General features: G+C 35.0%; 3 protein-coding genes across 3 annotated transcripts; 2 read left to right on the plus strand and 1 right to left on the minus strand.

The window, feature by feature from the left end:
• Positions 1–1569: 1569 nt before the first annotated feature.
• LOC106317001 lies at positions 1570–4004 on the minus strand. The gene is made up of 6 exons (XM_013754865.1): positions 3878–4004; positions 3590–3767; positions 3466–3521; positions 2993–3059; positions 2721–2859; positions 1570–1812 (listed from the first exon to the last, which is right to left on the minus strand). The coding sequence occupies exons 3-6, from the start codon at positions 3488–3490 to the stop codon at positions 1726–1728; spliced, it is 318 nt and encodes a 105-aa protein (XP_013610319.1). The 5' UTR covers positions 3491–3521; positions 3590–3767; positions 3878–4004; the 3' UTR covers positions 1570–1725.
• Positions 4005–5637: 1633 nt separating this feature from the next.
• On the plus strand, positions 5638–7625 carry LOC106318518 (peptidyl-tRNA hydrolase ICT1, mitochondrial). The gene is made up of 7 exons (XM_013756532.1): positions 5638–6053; positions 6614–6673; positions 6763–6845; positions 6975–7039; positions 7121–7154; positions 7229–7299; positions 7383–7625. Exons 1-7 carry the CDS (start codon positions 5756–5758, stop codon positions 7471–7473), a joined length of 702 nt encoding a protein of 233 aa, XP_013611986.1. The 5' UTR covers positions 5638–5755; the 3' UTR covers positions 7474–7625.
• Positions 7626–7946: 321 nt separating this feature from the next.
• LOC106318517 (lysine-specific histone demethylase 1 homolog 1) lies at positions 7947–10474 on the plus strand. The gene has a single exon (XM_013756531.1). The coding sequence runs from the start codon at positions 8006–8008 to the stop codon at positions 10109–10111; it is 2106 nt and encodes a 701-aa protein (XP_013611985.1). The 5' UTR covers positions 7947–8005; the 3' UTR covers positions 10112–10474.
• The last annotated feature ends 6681 nt before the right edge of the window (positions 10475–17155 follow it).

The raw sequence follows: 17155 nt of genomic DNA on the forward strand, positions 1-17155 counted from the left end.
GTATTTCCATTTTTTATGTTGTATGTTTACATATTATTTATTATTTTAGAAATTATATGTAATGTTTTTTTTACAAAGTAGTAATGTTACATTATGGAGATGAGTCGTCTTATTTTTAGTGAAAATGGTAATCTTACATATGTTTAATGTAGTTTTTCCATTTTTTATGTTGTATGTTTACATATATTTATTATTTTTGAAATTACATATAATGTTTTTTGTTTTTTTTTAAAACGGTAATGTTACATTATGGAGATAAGCCGTCTTTTTTTTTAAGTGAAAAATGGTAATTTTACATATGTTTAATGTAGTTTTTTCCATTTTTATGCTGTATGTTTCCATATTATTTATAATTTTCGAAAATCAGTAATATTAAAATGTAAAACTATATTTTATGCCACGTGTCATTTTTTGGGAGAAGTTTTTTTTGCTGATGTGTATGCTCTACGGAGCCTACAGAGCCTCAAAAGGTCCCTTTTATTAGTAAGGACTAGAGATTTTTTCGTCCCTTTTATTAGTAAGGACTAGAGATTTTTTCCGCGCTGCGCGCGGACTATATTTAATAAGTTTTTCAGTATTTTAGTTTCTATATATTTGCTTTAATTAATCTGTATAAATCATGTTTTCTGTAAATTATTAAATATAAAATATGTATTAATGATATCTTTGTTAATTATTGGACCAAAAGAGTCTTGAAATTATATTTAACAATAGGGGATCAATATACATAGAGACATCTCAAGTGAAGTGGAAAGTAATGATATTCAAAATTAAGAAGACAGTTTGGTAAACAAAAAAAGTTAAGTAAAGTTGGAGAAAAATATTTATACAAATTTGAATTATTTTTAAATGTTAATACAAATGGTAAAAAACAATGTTTACTATTTTCTTATAAACATATCATAGAGCCAATAACTTTAAATTTGACTTGTATCCGTGATCGAACCAATAATTTGGTTATTGGATATGCAATCCAATTTTTTTCTTCTAAAACCTGTTATTTAAAAATCTGTTAAAACCTGCAAAAATTCGTCTGGGACAACTGATAGATGAATTTTATTTAATTTTCTGTAATTTTTTTAATTAGTTGATTCGTTTTTTTCTTTAGTCATATATAATACTCACTAATTTATTTGATTTCTGATTCTTTATCTTACGAAGAAAAATTCACTATACATCTAAAAATTAAGTGAATAAAAATGAATATAACGAAAATTAATTAATGTGATTTGACATTTTTTACAATTAGGAGAATTTTTTTAATTTTATTAAATTTATAAAAAATCATAATTTCCATAATATTCAAATACATAGATAATGTAACTTTAGTCAAAACACAAAATTTTATCATAGACTATTATGATATTTTATGAAAAACTAATATCACGAATAAGAAAAAAATATGAGAAAAATAAATTGAAGTTGTTTTTTTCTGTCTATCTTGAACTCCATAACTCTCATGTAGATTAATGTAGTGTTACTTTTTTATTCTAATTCATGTAGATCAAATTGAATTAAGAGGTTATATATTGTAATTTCATAGATTACTTACTATAGTAATTTCACGGATTGGTTAGCACAAGCTTCAACTTGACTCTATACAAAAATATAATGAAATAACATATTGTTCTCTTTCTTACCACTGCTTCCAAAATTACATGAAGCCTTTGTCTAAGCCCTAATATGTTGCTTCCTATTTGTAAGAAAGTAAAATTTTTCCAAACTTCAATGGTTCGAACATCTCTTTTCCACGTTGACCTTGTTGTGCCCAATATTATTTTGCATTCCTAAGCCGCAGAAGATTTTATCATCCTGAGAAAACAATTAGATTAAAGATTAGTTTCATACTATCAATATTGGAACACAGTGGAGTGCAACAAAGTGACAAGTATAAAAAGTATAAACCAAAAATTACAATAAAAAGGTATATAAACCAAAAATAACCTATTGGATAAATACAAAAGTAAACAATATTCAAAAGAAAAAAGGATAGACTAATACTAAACAAACCAAATCAGCTTTAGTTCAACCAAAACAAAAAGAATAAATGTTATTATTTTAAAAGTATGTAATTTATAATAATATATTGTAATAATAATTAAAGTCAGTTTGCGTATTCATTGAATATATTTTAATCCAATATGAGCAAACCAAAATTAAGGAAAATGGAACCAAACCAAAGTTACTTAGTTACAATTGTAGAAAAGTGAATGTAAATTTCTGAAAATGTTAAATATGGAGGTCAGATGATAAGAAGGTAAAAAAAAAAAATTTGTACTGATTAACGTAGAGAAATATTACCTAGAGTTATGTAAATCGAAAGTACACTCCCCGCAGATTCTTTACATGTGGCCAATGAGTAGTCAGACAAAAAAACTCTATCAAATGGATGTAGTCAAACAACATAGGAAACACACATCGATAAATTTGGATATCTTGCTTGCTTTAGATTATAGGCATAGTAGATTTGGGCTAAAGGGTGCTAAAAAGACCACCAAACGCCAAATATGGTAAATGATGAAAAGTGATTAAACTTAGCGTAGTATCTAAACGTGACGGTTTATATTTGACTGAAAACACTCGTCTCCGAATTATGTCCCATTTGTGGTGTAAACCCAAGCAAGCTATTGTTGTAACCATCCATATAATGATCATATATCATCGAGGAGAACTGAAACTTAAAGGAGTTTAGGTTGTGAATACAGCGATAGAAAACTCACCTGATACTCTTGCCATGACAACCTTCCCAAGTTCCCAGCATCAGAAATATTAATGTATACATCAGACGACTCTAGATCATCCCTCCGGCTTCTGGCACAATCTAGATGTGCATGACATCTTGCATACCTTATTATTCCTCTGCATATGAACCAACATAAAAGATGAATGTAAGAAATATATATACATATATATATAGTGTGTGTGTGTGTGTGTGTGTGTTTGTGTATTTATACAGAAAGTATGAAAGATAACATGCAGCAATCAACAATACCTGAAGACATCCGGTCTTTGACCATATTCAACATGCTGGCCAGAGTTTGAATCTTTCCATCTTGATGCTGAAATAAATGATTATATATTTTAATAAGAGCATCTCCAATGTAAAACTCCATTTTTTTCTTCAAAATGGAGTAAAATTGCTCCAACCCTACTCTATTTCCCACTCCATTATGAAGTGATGAACAAACAAAAAATAAACTACTCATGGAGTAAATTTCATTATGGAGTGGCCGAGTGGGATATGGAGTTGGGTTGGAGCATTCCTTACTTCATATCCACTTTTACTCCATTTTAGAGGAAAAAATGGAGTTGGGGTGGAGATGCCCTAAGAGTACAGATATTTCACAAAACGTGGCAGAGATAAAAGAGAGCAAATAAGTTGAAAAAGACTACACATGATAATAAATTTAGAATACTTGCATGAGCAGGTATGGTTTGAACAAAAATCATGATCAAATTGCTTACGATTGAGCGAAATCGTTCCAAACATCCTAGAGGCTATGACCAAGCATGTCTGTGACCTGGAATAATTATAAATCTTTTTTATAAAAAATACCTTAACAATCACAATGTATAACCATGCTCATACTTAAACTTGCCAGGTGTATGCAACAAAGGTTACTCTGAGATGGTACATACTGGGAGCTCCTAATATGTAAAAAACATGAGCATGCCTTATTGCTTCTTTGTAATTGCCTCATGTAGATTACATATTTTGCAACCTTTGATAACATAACAGAGGTGAAATTCTGCACCAGTTCTGTCTACTGCATAGTCAAGAAAGGTATCTCAAGATGCAAATATGAAACATAATACCTGAGTTTTTTCATACATTTAAAACAAAGAAATCAAAGTAATACATGTGAAAAATTACTACCTTTGCTTAGAGGGAGAGAGGAGAATATCTTTGGAGTTGCTTCTGCATTACTGCATAGACAAACTTCGGGCCTCAGTGTTCACATGGAACCTTCAACAAAGAAGAAACACTATTTTGTAAGATAAGAATTTTCTATAAAAAACTTGTAGCTTACAAATGGATATGTGATACAAAGTTCTCATCTGCTCTTTGTTAATATATATATATATATATATTTCATGAAATATACTCACAAAAGAAAACATAAAAGATAATGTACCTCTGTCTGATTATGTAATAATTTTCTTACTTTTCATTTACATTATATGGCACATAGGCACGATCTTCCTTGGCAAGAAAGTTATGTATCCTTCATAAGTATATATTTACAGAAGAGTCTTCCTCTATCTAATATATATCAGCACTAAAACTTACAGTTTCGGAAGAAGAAATTTCCTTTTTTTTTCTTGGTAAATAAGAAGAAAAAAATTTCACATATGAAAAATAAAAGCTTGTAACGGGAATGGATGCAGAACACTTCATTGAACTCATTATTTATGAATTTTAAATCATTTATGACACACTAAAAAGTATATAAAAGAAAAGCAACCCGATGGCACATAAGAATTATATGTCCGTGAGACTTGTTAGAGTAATAAATCAGCGTGGTGATTTCAGTAAGAGAAACCAAGTTAGCTTAAAGATGCGACTACCATAGCAATCAAGCTAAACACTTTGAGCTACAAACGAAATATTTATGAAAAGAGAGAACATGCATCTCACAGGCCAAGCAATTGAAATTGCAAACAAACCATTACTGCAGAAAGAGGAATATCTTCTCAAATGCAACCGGTAAGAGTTTTAAGCCTACCTCTTCCGCTGGCTCTCGCCTACATAAAAGTGGATGGCAACTTTATTTTTGTTAAAGGGATAGTAAAAAGGATATAAGAAGTAATGGGAATGCAGCATCAGAATACCTTATTGGAAGCGACGGATCACCTTGGTCGTTCAAAAAAAAAAATAGCGATGGATCACGGCATGATATATGTCCGACCAAGAATCTTTCTCATCGGATCGGAGATGGAGAAGTAGTTCGTGAGAGACGTGAGTAAGATATATAGGGTGAATCTGGTGGAATTAAATCGTTAAGTTGCCATTGGAGTGTTATAGTAATGAGGCTTTGATGAATCGAAGTGGTGGAGAAGCCGTTACGCTGGAGAATCAGAACGTCGAAGTTCGGAATACGAAGAGCAAGAGACATGTCGTGTTAGTACAAATAAGAAACTTAATAGTTTTGATGGGCTTCCTATGCGGCTCAGATTGATGACAAAATGAATTACATGGCCTGCTTTAATAAATTACATGGCCTGATTTTGCTGCAAGTTGGATTTGTCCGTGGAATTTAGAAAATGAGATTGTCTGACATGGCAAAACTATAGAACATAATTGGTTGAATAAAAAAGCACACGTGGACTGCTTAAGAGTTGAGTATATCCCCTTTTAGTATTGTGATGATGATTTTATTTATTTATATTTGTATTTTTTGTTTGTAATTTTATGTTTTGCTACTTTATATTAATAAATAAAGATAGTTGTTAAAAGAAAAAAAAAACATAACTGATGGATATGTATACCCATTTGGGCTAATACTCTCCCAAGCCCATTCTAAAACTACGATTGGGCTTTTATATTAAATCTCGGTACCTGCGGTTTTGAACCGTGAAATCACGTTTGAACTCTTAATAACCGGGAAATCAAATTCCAAACCACCAAGCAAACATTTAACTTTAATAACCGAAAATTTGGCAGCCACGCAAAGCTAGGGTCTTCCGCATTTCGTCGTGTCACTGTTCATTGACATCGGAAACTTCTAAGCCACAGAGCGCCCTGACAAAAAAAATGGCGGCAATCAGGACGATGACGAACTTGATCATACGCGAGTTTATCCACCACCCTCTCCTCTTCCACTCTTCGTCGAAATCGTGCCACTCTCTTTTCCCATCGCTCCGTCGCACTCCCGGGATCGCTCGGGTTCACTCCAGTTCCCGATTCGGATCCTTCCGATGCGCGGCGTCGAATTCTGGTGGCGGTGATCGGAAAGTTTCGTCACGGTTGTCTCAGGTGCAACAGATGCTTCATGAGGCGGAGGAGAGAGCTAGCTCTGCTGGCAACGAGCCTACTCCTCAAATCACTCTACGTAAGTTTCAGTTTGTTCTAATCTCAAAACGATGTCGTTACTCTTTATCTGATTGAAACATCTTTGGGTGATATTAAGCTCATTTACGGGGAAAGTTTGTAGATTTAGTGAAACTTTGTATAAACAATGTTATAGGAGCTTTGTTCTGTAGTGGTTTTGATTGGACATTTACAGACAATGTTATAAGAACTCTGCTATGTAGTGGTTTTGTTGGAACATTTACAGATAATGTTATAAGAACTCTGTTCTCTAGTCATTTTGATGGAAATATTTACAGAAAATGTTATGATAACTCTATTCTGTAGGTCCTTGTGATGGAGAAATTTAGAATTTTGATTTGTTTACATAGTTTCATTTGCTATCTCTTTGGTACTTGCAGAGGATGTTACTATCGACAGTGTCATAGAACTGTGTTCTGTAGTAGTTTTGATCTGTTCGCATAGTTTTGTTTGTATATGTGTTTAGTACTTGCAGAGTTAGTGAAACTATGTATCGACAATGTTATAGAGCTCTATTTTATAGTGATTTTGATAGAAACATTTTCATTTGTATACGTGCAGACCATGTTACGCTTAACTTTGCTAGAAGCGGTGGTCCTGGAGGCCAGAATGTGAACAAAGGTCTGACCTTTATAATGTAGTTTGTGACTACTTGGTGTATCAATGCTTGTATATCCTTCACATGTTACCAGCTTTCTTTTTTTATTCAGTGAATACCAAAGTAGATATGCGCTTCAATGTGAAAAACGCCTACTGGTTAAGTGAGAGGATCAGGGAGAAAATCTTACAGACGGTTTGTTTTCTACACTGTTATCCCTTGTACAATACTATGAGCAAGATTTTCTATCTCTTGTCATGTTCCATTTAGCAAGTAAAGATATTTGTGTACAAGTTGTTTGATGTTTGGAGCTGATCTCAACAGGAGAAGAATCGGATCAACAGGGATGGAGAGCTTGTGATATCTTCAACCAAAACCAGAACGCAGAAGTCAGTAACCTAATCACCTTCTCTCTTTTGTTCCTTTTTTCAAGCAAACTCTCCCATTGTCTAACAGTATGTTTTACGCAGAGGCAACATCGATGATGCACTTGCAAAGCTACAGGTAAACTTTCTAATTGAATGTCACAATCTTTGATTCTGTATGATGCTGAGGTGTTTTGGTTTAAACTTCAACAGGCGATTATTGATGCGGCTTCGTATGTTCCACCTCCACCATCAGAAGAACAGAAGAAGAAAATCGTAAAGATGTAAGAACCAATCCACCTCCATGAATCCATCTCTATTCCTTCACATCCTCAACGCTTACCAGGTCTTTTCTTACCATTTTCAGGGCTGCAAAAGCTGATGAGAAACGGCTTAAAAGCAAAAAAGTTCTTTCGGACAAGAAAGCAGCCAGAAGAGACCGCAGTAGTTGGGATTGAACTTAAACCGATACAATGGAGTTCACGTTGAGTCCAAAGCTTTAACTTAGATGAGCATGTCATTTTCTTGGCGTTAACTGTTACGCAACAATAACAAAAAAAATATCATTCAACACTTGATTCTATAGTTGATATATATTTTTACTGTCTAATGAAATGTCTTCTCCTGATCTTGCGTTTGTGTGTTGAATCAAGGGAAATAGCTACACAAAAAACCCAAATTAGCTAACTAACCAAAATCCCATTCTTTCTTTTCCATCCTCTTCCTATCTCTCTACTCTCACCCTATAAATCTAATTTTAGTTTTTTTTTGGCTATTTCACAAATTCTCCCTTGAATCAATACGTTTAAACTTTAAACAAACGCTTATTGCAATGGTTTTTGCCCATGTTTTCAGTAGCGTTCCATTATTGGGCCAGGCCCATATATAATGGAGCTTTGAGTTTAGCAAACGCCGTCGTCGTCGTCTTCTCTCTCACTCACTCAAAACCACAAACGCTACACAGATACACAGATCGTAAGCTTCACTGCAATGGAGGAAAACCAAGAGATCCGACCCGAAAGCCCGGAAAAACCGAAGATGGCCACGGATAATTTGACCAACGCCCAAGCCTCTCCAATGAAGGAAGCCGCCACGCCCTCCAACACCGAATTAAACAGCGGCAAAATCGACAAGGACGTCGCCGCGGCGGATCTAAACCCTACACCCGCCGAGAAGTTGCAGCCGAGCGAATCCGACGAGGAGGTGGATCTCCCAAGCATCTCAGAATCCCTCGGGGAAGAAGAATCGTCCGATCTCGTAACAGAGCCACAATCCCAAAACCCTAATCCACTAGAGCCGGGACCCAGGGCAAGAAAACGACGCCGTAGGAAACGTTTCTTCACGGAGATAAACGCGAACCCAGCTTTCCCTCGTAACCGCCGCAACAGCGTCGGAAAAGAGCTCGATTCCGAAGCCATAACCGCAATGTCGGTAGGGTTCCCCGTAAACTCGCTCACAGAGGAAGAGATCGAAGCAAACGTGGTTTCAATCATCGGAGGTAAAGAGCAGGCGAACTACATCGTCGTGAGGAACCACATCATCGCCTTGTGGAGGTCCAACGTCTCGAATTGGCTTACGAGAGATCACGCTCTTGAGTCTATACGATTGGAGCATAAAACGTTGGTCGATACGGCTTACAAGTTCCTCCTTGAGCACGGTTACATCAATTTCGGTTTAGCTCCGGTTATCAAAGAGGCGAAATTGAGGTCCTTTGACGGTTTAGAGCCGCCTAATGTGGTGGTTGTGGGTGCCGGTTTAGCCGGTTTGGTGGCTGCTAGGCAGTTGTTGTCGATGGGGTTTAGGGTTTTGGTTTTGGAAGGGAGAGATAGACCGGGCGGGCGGGTTAAGACCCGGAAGATGAAAGGTGGGGATGGTGTTGAAGCAATGGCTGATGTTGGTGGGAGTGTGTTGACTGGGATCAATGGTAACCCTCTTGGTGTGTTGGCGAGGCAGCTCGGTTTGCCTCTCCATAAGGTTAGAGATATCTGCCCATTGTATCTACCTAGTGGTGACCTTGTTGACGTTGGTGTTGACTCCAAGATAGAGGCTTCGTTTAATAAGTTGCTGGATAGGGTTTGTAAGCTTAGGCAGTCGATGATAGAGGAGATCAAGTCAGTAGATGTGCCGTTAGGTGAAGCGCTCGAGACTTTTCGTTTGGTTTACGGTGTTGCTGAGGATCAGGAGGAGAGGATGCTCTTTGATTGGCATTTAGCGAATTTGGAGTATGCGAATGCGACCTTGTTAGGGAACTTGTCGATGGCGTATTGGGATCAGGATGATCCGTACGAGATGGGAGGTGATCATTGCTTCATCCCCGGTGGGAACGAGACGTTTGTGCACGCTTTGGCTGAGAATCTGCCTGTTTTTTATGGGAACGTTGTGGAGAGCATTAGGTACGGAAGCGACGGGGTTGTGGTTTACGCGGGGGATAAGGAGTTCTCCTGCGACATGGCTCTCTGCACTGTTCCGTTGGGTGTTCTGAAGAAAGGCGGCATTGGGTTTGTTCCTGAGCTTCCTGAGAAGAAGAAAGAAGCGATTCAGAGGCTCGGGTACGGACTGCTGAACAAAGTGGCGATGTTGTTTCCTTATAACTTCTGGGGGGAAGAGATTGATACGTTTGGGAGATTAACCGAAGATTCGAGCACGAGAGGAGAGTTCTTCTTGTTCTACAGCTACTCTTCTGTCTCCGGTGGTCCGTTACTTGTAGCGCTTGTAGCTGGAGACGCCGCGGAAAGGTTTGAGACGATGTCGCCTACTGATTCCGTTAAAAGGGTGTTGCAGATACTACGCGGGATTTATCACCCGAAAGGGATCGTTGTTCCTGATCCGGTTCAAGCGCTCTGTTCCAGATGGGGACAAGACAAGTTTTCGTACGGTTCTTACTCGTATGTTGCGGTGGGATCTTCCGGAGATGATTATGATATTTTAGCTGAGAGTGTTGGAGATGGAAGAGTGTTCTTTGCTGGTGAAGCGACGAACAAACAGTATCCGGCTACAATGCACGGAGCCTTCTTAAGTGGAATGAGAGAAGCGGCAAATATACTTAGAGTTGCTAGAAGAAGGGCATCAGAATCGGCTTCAAACCTTGCTAAGTGAGATCTAGTCGTTAGATTCATTTTTCATATCGAATCCTGGAAGTGTCATAGATGTTCTTTGGTGCTTGAACTTGCCTTCGTCTTCTGTATCAAGTTAGTGCTCTTCGAGTTTGACTTTGGCTTGTTCGACACAACATTATCGTCCAAGTTCATTAACTATGATTGTTGTGTTGGGGAACTTGGGATCTTGAAATGATATCATAGATGTTGTGTTTGATCTTCAGCTATGATTTGTAACAGTATCCTTGGATTTTCGTCTAATCATGTGTTGTTGGGTTTCCATGTTAGTCACAGAGAAAGGGTTATAAATCTGATTTGCAAGTCATTGAAACGCAGATCACGATGAAGAAAGTGTCTCTTTTCATCCCTTTTTTGTCTTCATGTTCTGCATCAAATCATTTCTCTTTGAGATTGGTTTTGGCTTAGACACATTATCGTCTTGTTCATTTCTTACTCTGGTGGAATGCTGGAATTTATGAGCGTGTGTGGCTATGATTGTTGAGTCGGGAACTTGTGATCTTGAAACGGTCTTAGGGAGTGTATTCAACCAAGAGTTTTAAGTGATTTATATTAAAATGATAAATTCACTTATTCAAACATTGATTTTAAAAAACACTTTAAAATCTAATGTTATTGAACTTGTCATTTCGTAAAACATTCTGAAATTCACTGTTATTGAACAAAATTTAAGTTGGAGATTTTAGAGTATTTTAATTGTTTCTAGAGTGTTTGAGGGGAGTTCTTTAGTTATAAAAATAAAAATCCAAATCTCACTGTTTTATATGAGATTCTAGAGTGTTTTAACAAAAATAATACCAAATTCTCTAATTCTCCTGCAATCATCTACAAACTCATTAAAAATCAAATTACTTCGAATTTCAGATTCAATACAGCCCCCTTAGAGATCTTGGCGTTTGATATTCAGTTTTGTTTGCTTGATATCCTTGTAATGATTATGAACTATTGGTTTTCCTTGCTAAGTCTAAGTTCATGGTAGAGTAAGGATTATAGACTTGATGTGCAGATCAATGAAACACTGATCAACAGGAAAAACGTTTCTCTCTTTTCATCTTGTTGTGTTTCTTCTTCATAAGCAACAAGTGTCAATGTGTGGACATTGTGTTGCAATGACTTTTGATTCGGATCGACCTCGTTCGATTGAATATTTTTATCATGTCAGTAGATTATCCAGTTTTTTGTTGCTTGGTTAATGAAAACAGTGAGGGAAATAATCTGGTTATGTTAGCTTTTGTTCCGCATTACAAAGTACAAACCATCAGAAGTCCCAGAGCGAATGGGATGATCTCTAGGTGTATTGTATACGTGGTTTGGTATCAACTATCAAGAGAGAGAGAGAGAAGAGACCAAGTCGTTGAGCTAATATAATATGATCCATCGTAAATTGTTAAATCTGCTTCATGTATGTATGTATCTAACCTATACTAAAAGGAGAATAAGCTCATCAGCTAGGCTATCCACCTAGGATTAATAAAATAAACCAATAAGAAATTTTTAAATCGCCATGTCAAACATTTATTTTTATCTGAACTGAGTTTTAGTTTGGGCTAACTTTACACTTTTATTCGGAATAAAAAGAGCTCATTTTTCTATCTTCCTCTCCGTCTCTCGACATTCCTAGATCCAGATTTTGTTTCTCCTTTTCTTTTCTCATTCTCTTCCTTTCCTTCATCGTTGATAGTACTTTATGATTTGTGTTGAGAGTAAGCAACGCGGCAAGAGATGTGGAGGTGAAGTGTGCCATGGAAGACGACGGTGGCTTAAGGTCGTTGAGGTGTAGCCGAGCACAGCGACGTCGGATCTGAAGATAGTGGACCATAGCCATCTATCCCACCGACCACCGGCGGAGGAGGATAAGTATTCTTCGTGTTCGAGGTAACGATACCTACAAGACTCTGCCTTTATACAGATCTTATCTAAGCACAAATATACGTAGTTCATGGCTGCTTGAACTTTTATACAGATCTTAGTTTGACTTTTTTGTGTTCTAAGAAGTTTCAGTTACCTTGAGCCACTCTTGATCATTCAATGGTGATATTTAATCTCTTCTTCATTGTTTTGTTCACAGTTTCGTTCCACCAAATATCAAAAACCTACTCTGAAAAAGCTATATGGCCATCTGTCCTCACACTGGAAATCTCCCGTCGCCGTGTATTTCAACGACGTATCACCAGGACCAGCCAAATGAGAGCTACGAAATCCGTTAATTCATTGCAAACCAAACTATCCCCGTAGTAGCTGTTATATCCATTATGGAGACTTGATTTGGGTCAGTTCTGTTTTAAATCTTTATCCATGTTCATCGGTTTAGTTCTATGAATTATATATAAATCAATCAGTGAGGCAAGCTTTAAACTTTTGAAATGGTGCTTTTTTACATGCAGTGTACTCAATGTCTAGCTGAAAATTGTCATTAATCCAATCACTTGGATTGGTTTCGCAGGAGAACAATATAACAAAGCATCATGAACTTGCCATTGCGCGAAGCGCAGTAAGGTACACATCTGCATAGAGATATAAAATCTGATGAATTTCCCATGGGCCTAGGCAGGATATCGAACAAAGTATGTTTCTGACATTTCTCTTATTTTTATGAACTTTAAGGGGATGGTATGTATCATTGACAAGTCTCTGTTACCAGGTTTATGTAATTGACTTGGGACTTGCCAAACGATATTGTGATGCCAACACCAACCGCCACATCCCTTGCAAGTATTTGTTACTACCTTGTGATCCATTTGTAGTTGCTAAACTATCTATCTGTTTTAGTGTCTAGGTCATATTATATAACTTATTGCCTTTATTATAACAAGGATAGCAAAAACTTTACAGGCACGATATGCAAGCTGCAATACACATATTGGATATGGTAAGATATTTTCACCGTATGTAAACAGTATACTGGATCATCTGCGAATCTACCCTCATGTACTTTTTGTTTCTATTTGACATGACAAAACATTTCGATGATTTTAGCCCATAAACATTGTCAGTAAATGACTTGATTAACTCTGATAAATTATTACGTGCTTATGTTCAGCAACTTGAGTCATGTAGTATCACGCTGACCCACTAGAACAAGAGATTCAACAGGCCAGATCCCAAGTAAAAAGTTTACCTGTCTTTTCGTAAAAGTATGTACATATAGTTTATCTTTTTCACCAAATGTGTAAAAGTAACTATTTTGATTACTGATGGTTATATATTTAGGGCGTATACATTGGAGGGTCTCTTATAGGAGGAGATAACCAGCAAGGTGGACTACCCATTTGCCCCGACAACATCAGCTTTGGTACGTAACAGATTAATACATTTGTTTTGTGTGTGGGCGTTCTCATATTTTGAGACTGCGTAAATGTTTGAGTTCCAAGCTTACTGCGCTTCACTTATGACAACACAGCTGTCGAATACCTGGCCGAGAACAAGCTTAGGATGTTTGTTGATATGCAAGGCAACTTCAGAGCCATAACGTTTACCCGAATAAGATGATTCTTTTTGCCATATTCTTTTTTTAGCAGATATTTATGGATGTTGAAATGGAGAAAGTAAAATGATTCACAAGAGAATCTACGGTTCCATTACGAAATTTCTAGTTTTGTTGATGTTAAGACGAGCCTAAAACGTTTAGAGCTGATACAGTCTTGAAATTTAAACCTTCGTGGATGAGGAGTCAAAATTCATGGCTGGCTTGGTGAATATTGAGGGTCTTTAGCTAAGTTTACTAAAAACAATTTTTTTCACAGCTTACAACGATAGCTATTTTGATATTTAATTCGGCCTGGATTACAAATCTTATACTCCGTTCTCTTTTATTTGATGTTTTACAAACAAAAAAAAATTGTATCAAATTATTTGACGTTTGCTAAATTCAATGCAAAAAAGGGCAAGTTATGACCTTTTCAATCCTTATAATTACAAAATGAATTCAGTCAAAAGGTTAATCTAACGTTTATGATAAGAGTTAAAAGTTGATCAAAAAAAAAAAATAGAGTTAAAATAGATATTATGTTAGCTTTCTTAATTCATGTGCGGCATAGCATATGATAAAGCAGTATTACGCCTGGGCATTTCGGGTATCGGTTTGGTTCGGTTCGGGTTTTGGGTAGTTCGGATAGGGGCTAGAGGATCCATTTAGTACTTGACCTATTTTCGGTTCGGTTCGGTTCAGATAGTTTCGGGTTCGGTTCGGTTCGGATAGTAATGTAGGAACCGGAAAAAGTTCGGTTCTCATTGGGATCCGGTTCGGGTAGTTCGGATAATTTGGATAAAATATCGGTTATTTAGGGTAAGATATCAAATAATTATGATGATTTAGATAAAAAAATTGGATATTTCGGATTACTTTGGATATTTCGGATAAAACTATCTGGATAGTTTCGGATACTTTCGGGTAGTTTGGATACTTTATAACAATTTAGTTATCCTCAACTATTTTCAGATACTTTTAATAGAATTTTAAATTAAAAATATATATTTAGTGATGTTATATGTATATATAGTTAATATTTTTATATATTCGGGTACCCGTTTGGTTCTCGGTTCGGTTCCGGTTCGGTTCGGTTCGGTTATTTCGGATATAAAAATATAGGAACCGTTCGGGTATTTGAGGGTATTAGTCCGGTTCCAGTTTCGGGTATTTTGGTTCGGTTTCGGTTCCGGTTCGGTTCTTCGGTTCTGGTTATTTTGCCCAGGCCTAAGCAGTATGCTATAGAAGCAGTATGCTGCATGAGTTGTATGCTTTTGCTAAACTGTTTAATAGGATGATTGATAGAGCAGCATGAGTATGCTATTTAAAATTATTATAAAAATTAATATATAATATATAATATATTTATTTTAATGATATATTTCTAACATATAAAATTAAAAAGATAATATAATTAAATTTTATTTAATAATTTAAGAATAATGTTTATATCAAAAAAAATATTTTAAAATAAATATGATAATTAAAATATCTATTTAAAAATAATATTTAACGTTTAAAATAAATTAAATTAAATTAAATTTTAAATGTGAAATACGTTTTTTAAAAAATAAAAATTTTGTTGTAAATGAGTTTTAGAAATCAAAATTTTATTTTCTGGATATAAAAATAATTTTATGATATTATTAAACAAAATAAATGAATTAATTATATATATATATTTTTAATTTTATAAATTATAAATGCAAATGCTTTTCTAAAAGCTTCATACGAGAGCATTGAATTGGCCATAGAGCATTTGGAGATCATTAGCATTTAGTAAATGTTCTTCTAAATGTTTTGTATCAATTGTTGATTGAAAAATGTAGAGTATAATAGTAATGCTAATGCTCTACCAATCAATGTCTTGCACGTAAAACGTCATTACGGAGTATTTAGTTTACAATAGATAATTGCACATTTAATATTCAGTGCTCTGTGCTAATGTAGTTGTTGTGTGTGTTGATCATTTGGACATGACCAAACTACTTAGAGATTGATTTGGATATGCACAAGTTCAATTACATATCGAGAAAAAGAAATCCTTCAGGATAGGATCAAGAATGAAATCCTTCATCTTGGTTTAACTATTCAGAAACTTGACCAGTCTCTCAAATTTTTGATTGGTATGTCTTTTGTTTGTAGAGTGTAGTTGAAGTAATTTTTGTTCTTTCTAACACAATCTCTATCACCAAAAGAACTTTATATCAAATATTGTACTATGTTAGGGTGAACAAGATTCATTTCGTGACTTACTGATATGTTACACTTCTAACTAACAAACAATGATGAGATTCCAGATCCTATTCACTACAAAGATCACATAAGAGAAAAGAATCAATCAACTAATCAACGGGGAAGCAAAGAGACAAAAGCAAAATAGAGAACATGCTCACGTGTTTGTATTAAAGAGGCAAAAGGAAAAAACAATGTCTTTTATTGTTAACCAATGTAACTAAATTTGCTCTGAAAACCCATTTGCTCAAAAAATACCGACTAACAGCTCATCCTTATATCATTCAGACAATTGAATGATAGAAATATTCCCAATTAAGGAAATATACCAGAAATACATTCTAAAGAAATTTAGGGTTCAAACTTATAGTGACCTGGTACGTTTAGCCGCTAACAACATTGTGGGCTACATCTTTGGTTTAGTTTATTTAAATTTAAAATACCAATTTTCTCCTGGACCTACAAGTATATGTTATAGGTCAAATATACATAATGAAGTGTATATATCTTCAAAATCCATAGCAAAAATGGAGGTTGTTATAGATTTAGTTTTGAATAGGTACACGCTAAAACCAATAAATAAACGTATATAGTGAATTAGAAAAATATTTAATTAATAAATTAGATATAAAATTCTCCACAGTTTAGTTTTATTGCTGACTTTTTGGACAAAAATCCTTTCAACTTTTTGGAATAGTATAGAAAATACAAAGTCAAGTGATACTTGATAAAAAAAAAATTTAAGATACTTATGAATAAAATTATGAAGCAGACTCCTAAAAAAGATAATCGAGTTAATAATCACTGGTAATATGAACCAAAATAAATGTGAAAATAAGTTATAGAAACTGTTTTTTTTCAAAAAAAGTATATAGACTCTGTTATGTTATACATTTTTTACTTATTAATAATATTTTTTTAAACTTTATAAACACTTAAAGTCTAGCATTAAACAAATGTTGATGACAACTTTGAGGATTATTTTAGCACATTTTTAGTATTGTTCTACAATGGGCAGGCGGTTATCAAAACATCATTGTAAATGGCATCAACTTATATAGATTCTAAATACCATAAAGAATTTCCAATACCGTAATTTAGAACTCAATTAAATCAAAAGTGCAAGCATTACAAGCAAAAAATATAAATATGTGAATATCTACTATGTTAGAATACTGATGTGGCATGTTTTCAGATTTTGCTCATGTAATGGTTCATTTCTATCGCAACCAGATGAACTTTACTTGTGATTAATAATTTGTGTCCATGATAACCTCATATATAAGGGCAAACATACTTGGATCATAACCTTTTTGGGATCATAAC

This window comes from Brassica oleracea, chromosome C9 (genome assembly GCF_000695525.1).
Source record: "Brassica oleracea var. oleracea cultivar TO1000 chromosome C9, BOL, whole genome shotgun sequence".
In the NCBI taxonomy this organism is placed as follows: Eukaryota; Viridiplantae; Streptophyta; class Magnoliopsida; order Brassicales; family Brassicaceae; genus Brassica; species Brassica oleracea.

Excerpts from the sequence above, each read along its gene's own strand:
- LOC106317001 (XM_013754865.1), bottom strand. The coding sequence starts at position 3,490 with ATGTTTGGAACGATTTCGCTCAATC. Across the intron at positions 2,860-2,992 it reads CAAAGACCGGATGTCTTCAG|AGGAATAATAAGGTATGCAA; the intron begins GTATTGTTGATT and ends GTTCATATGCAG. Across the intron at positions 1,813-2,720 it reads TGTCATGGCAAGAGTATCAG|GATGATAAAATCTTCTGCGG; the intron begins GTGAGTTTTCTA and ends TTGTTTTCTCAG.
- LOC106318518 (XM_013756532.1), top strand. The coding sequence starts at position 5,756 with ATGGCGGCAATCAGGACGATGACGAACTTGATCATACGCGAGTTTATC. Across the intron at positions 7,040-7,120 it reads ACCAAAACCAGAACGCAGAA|AGGCAACATCGATGATGCAC; the intron begins GTCAGTAACCTA and ends TGTTTTACGCAG. Across the intron at positions 7,300-7,382 it reads AAGAAGAAAATCGTAAAGAT|GGCTGCAAAAGCTGATGAGA; the intron begins GTAAGAACCAAT and ends TACCATTTTCAG.
- LOC106318517 (XM_013756531.1), top strand. The coding sequence starts at position 8,006 with ATGGAGGAAAACCAAGAGATCCGACCCGAAAGCCCGGAAAAACCGAAG.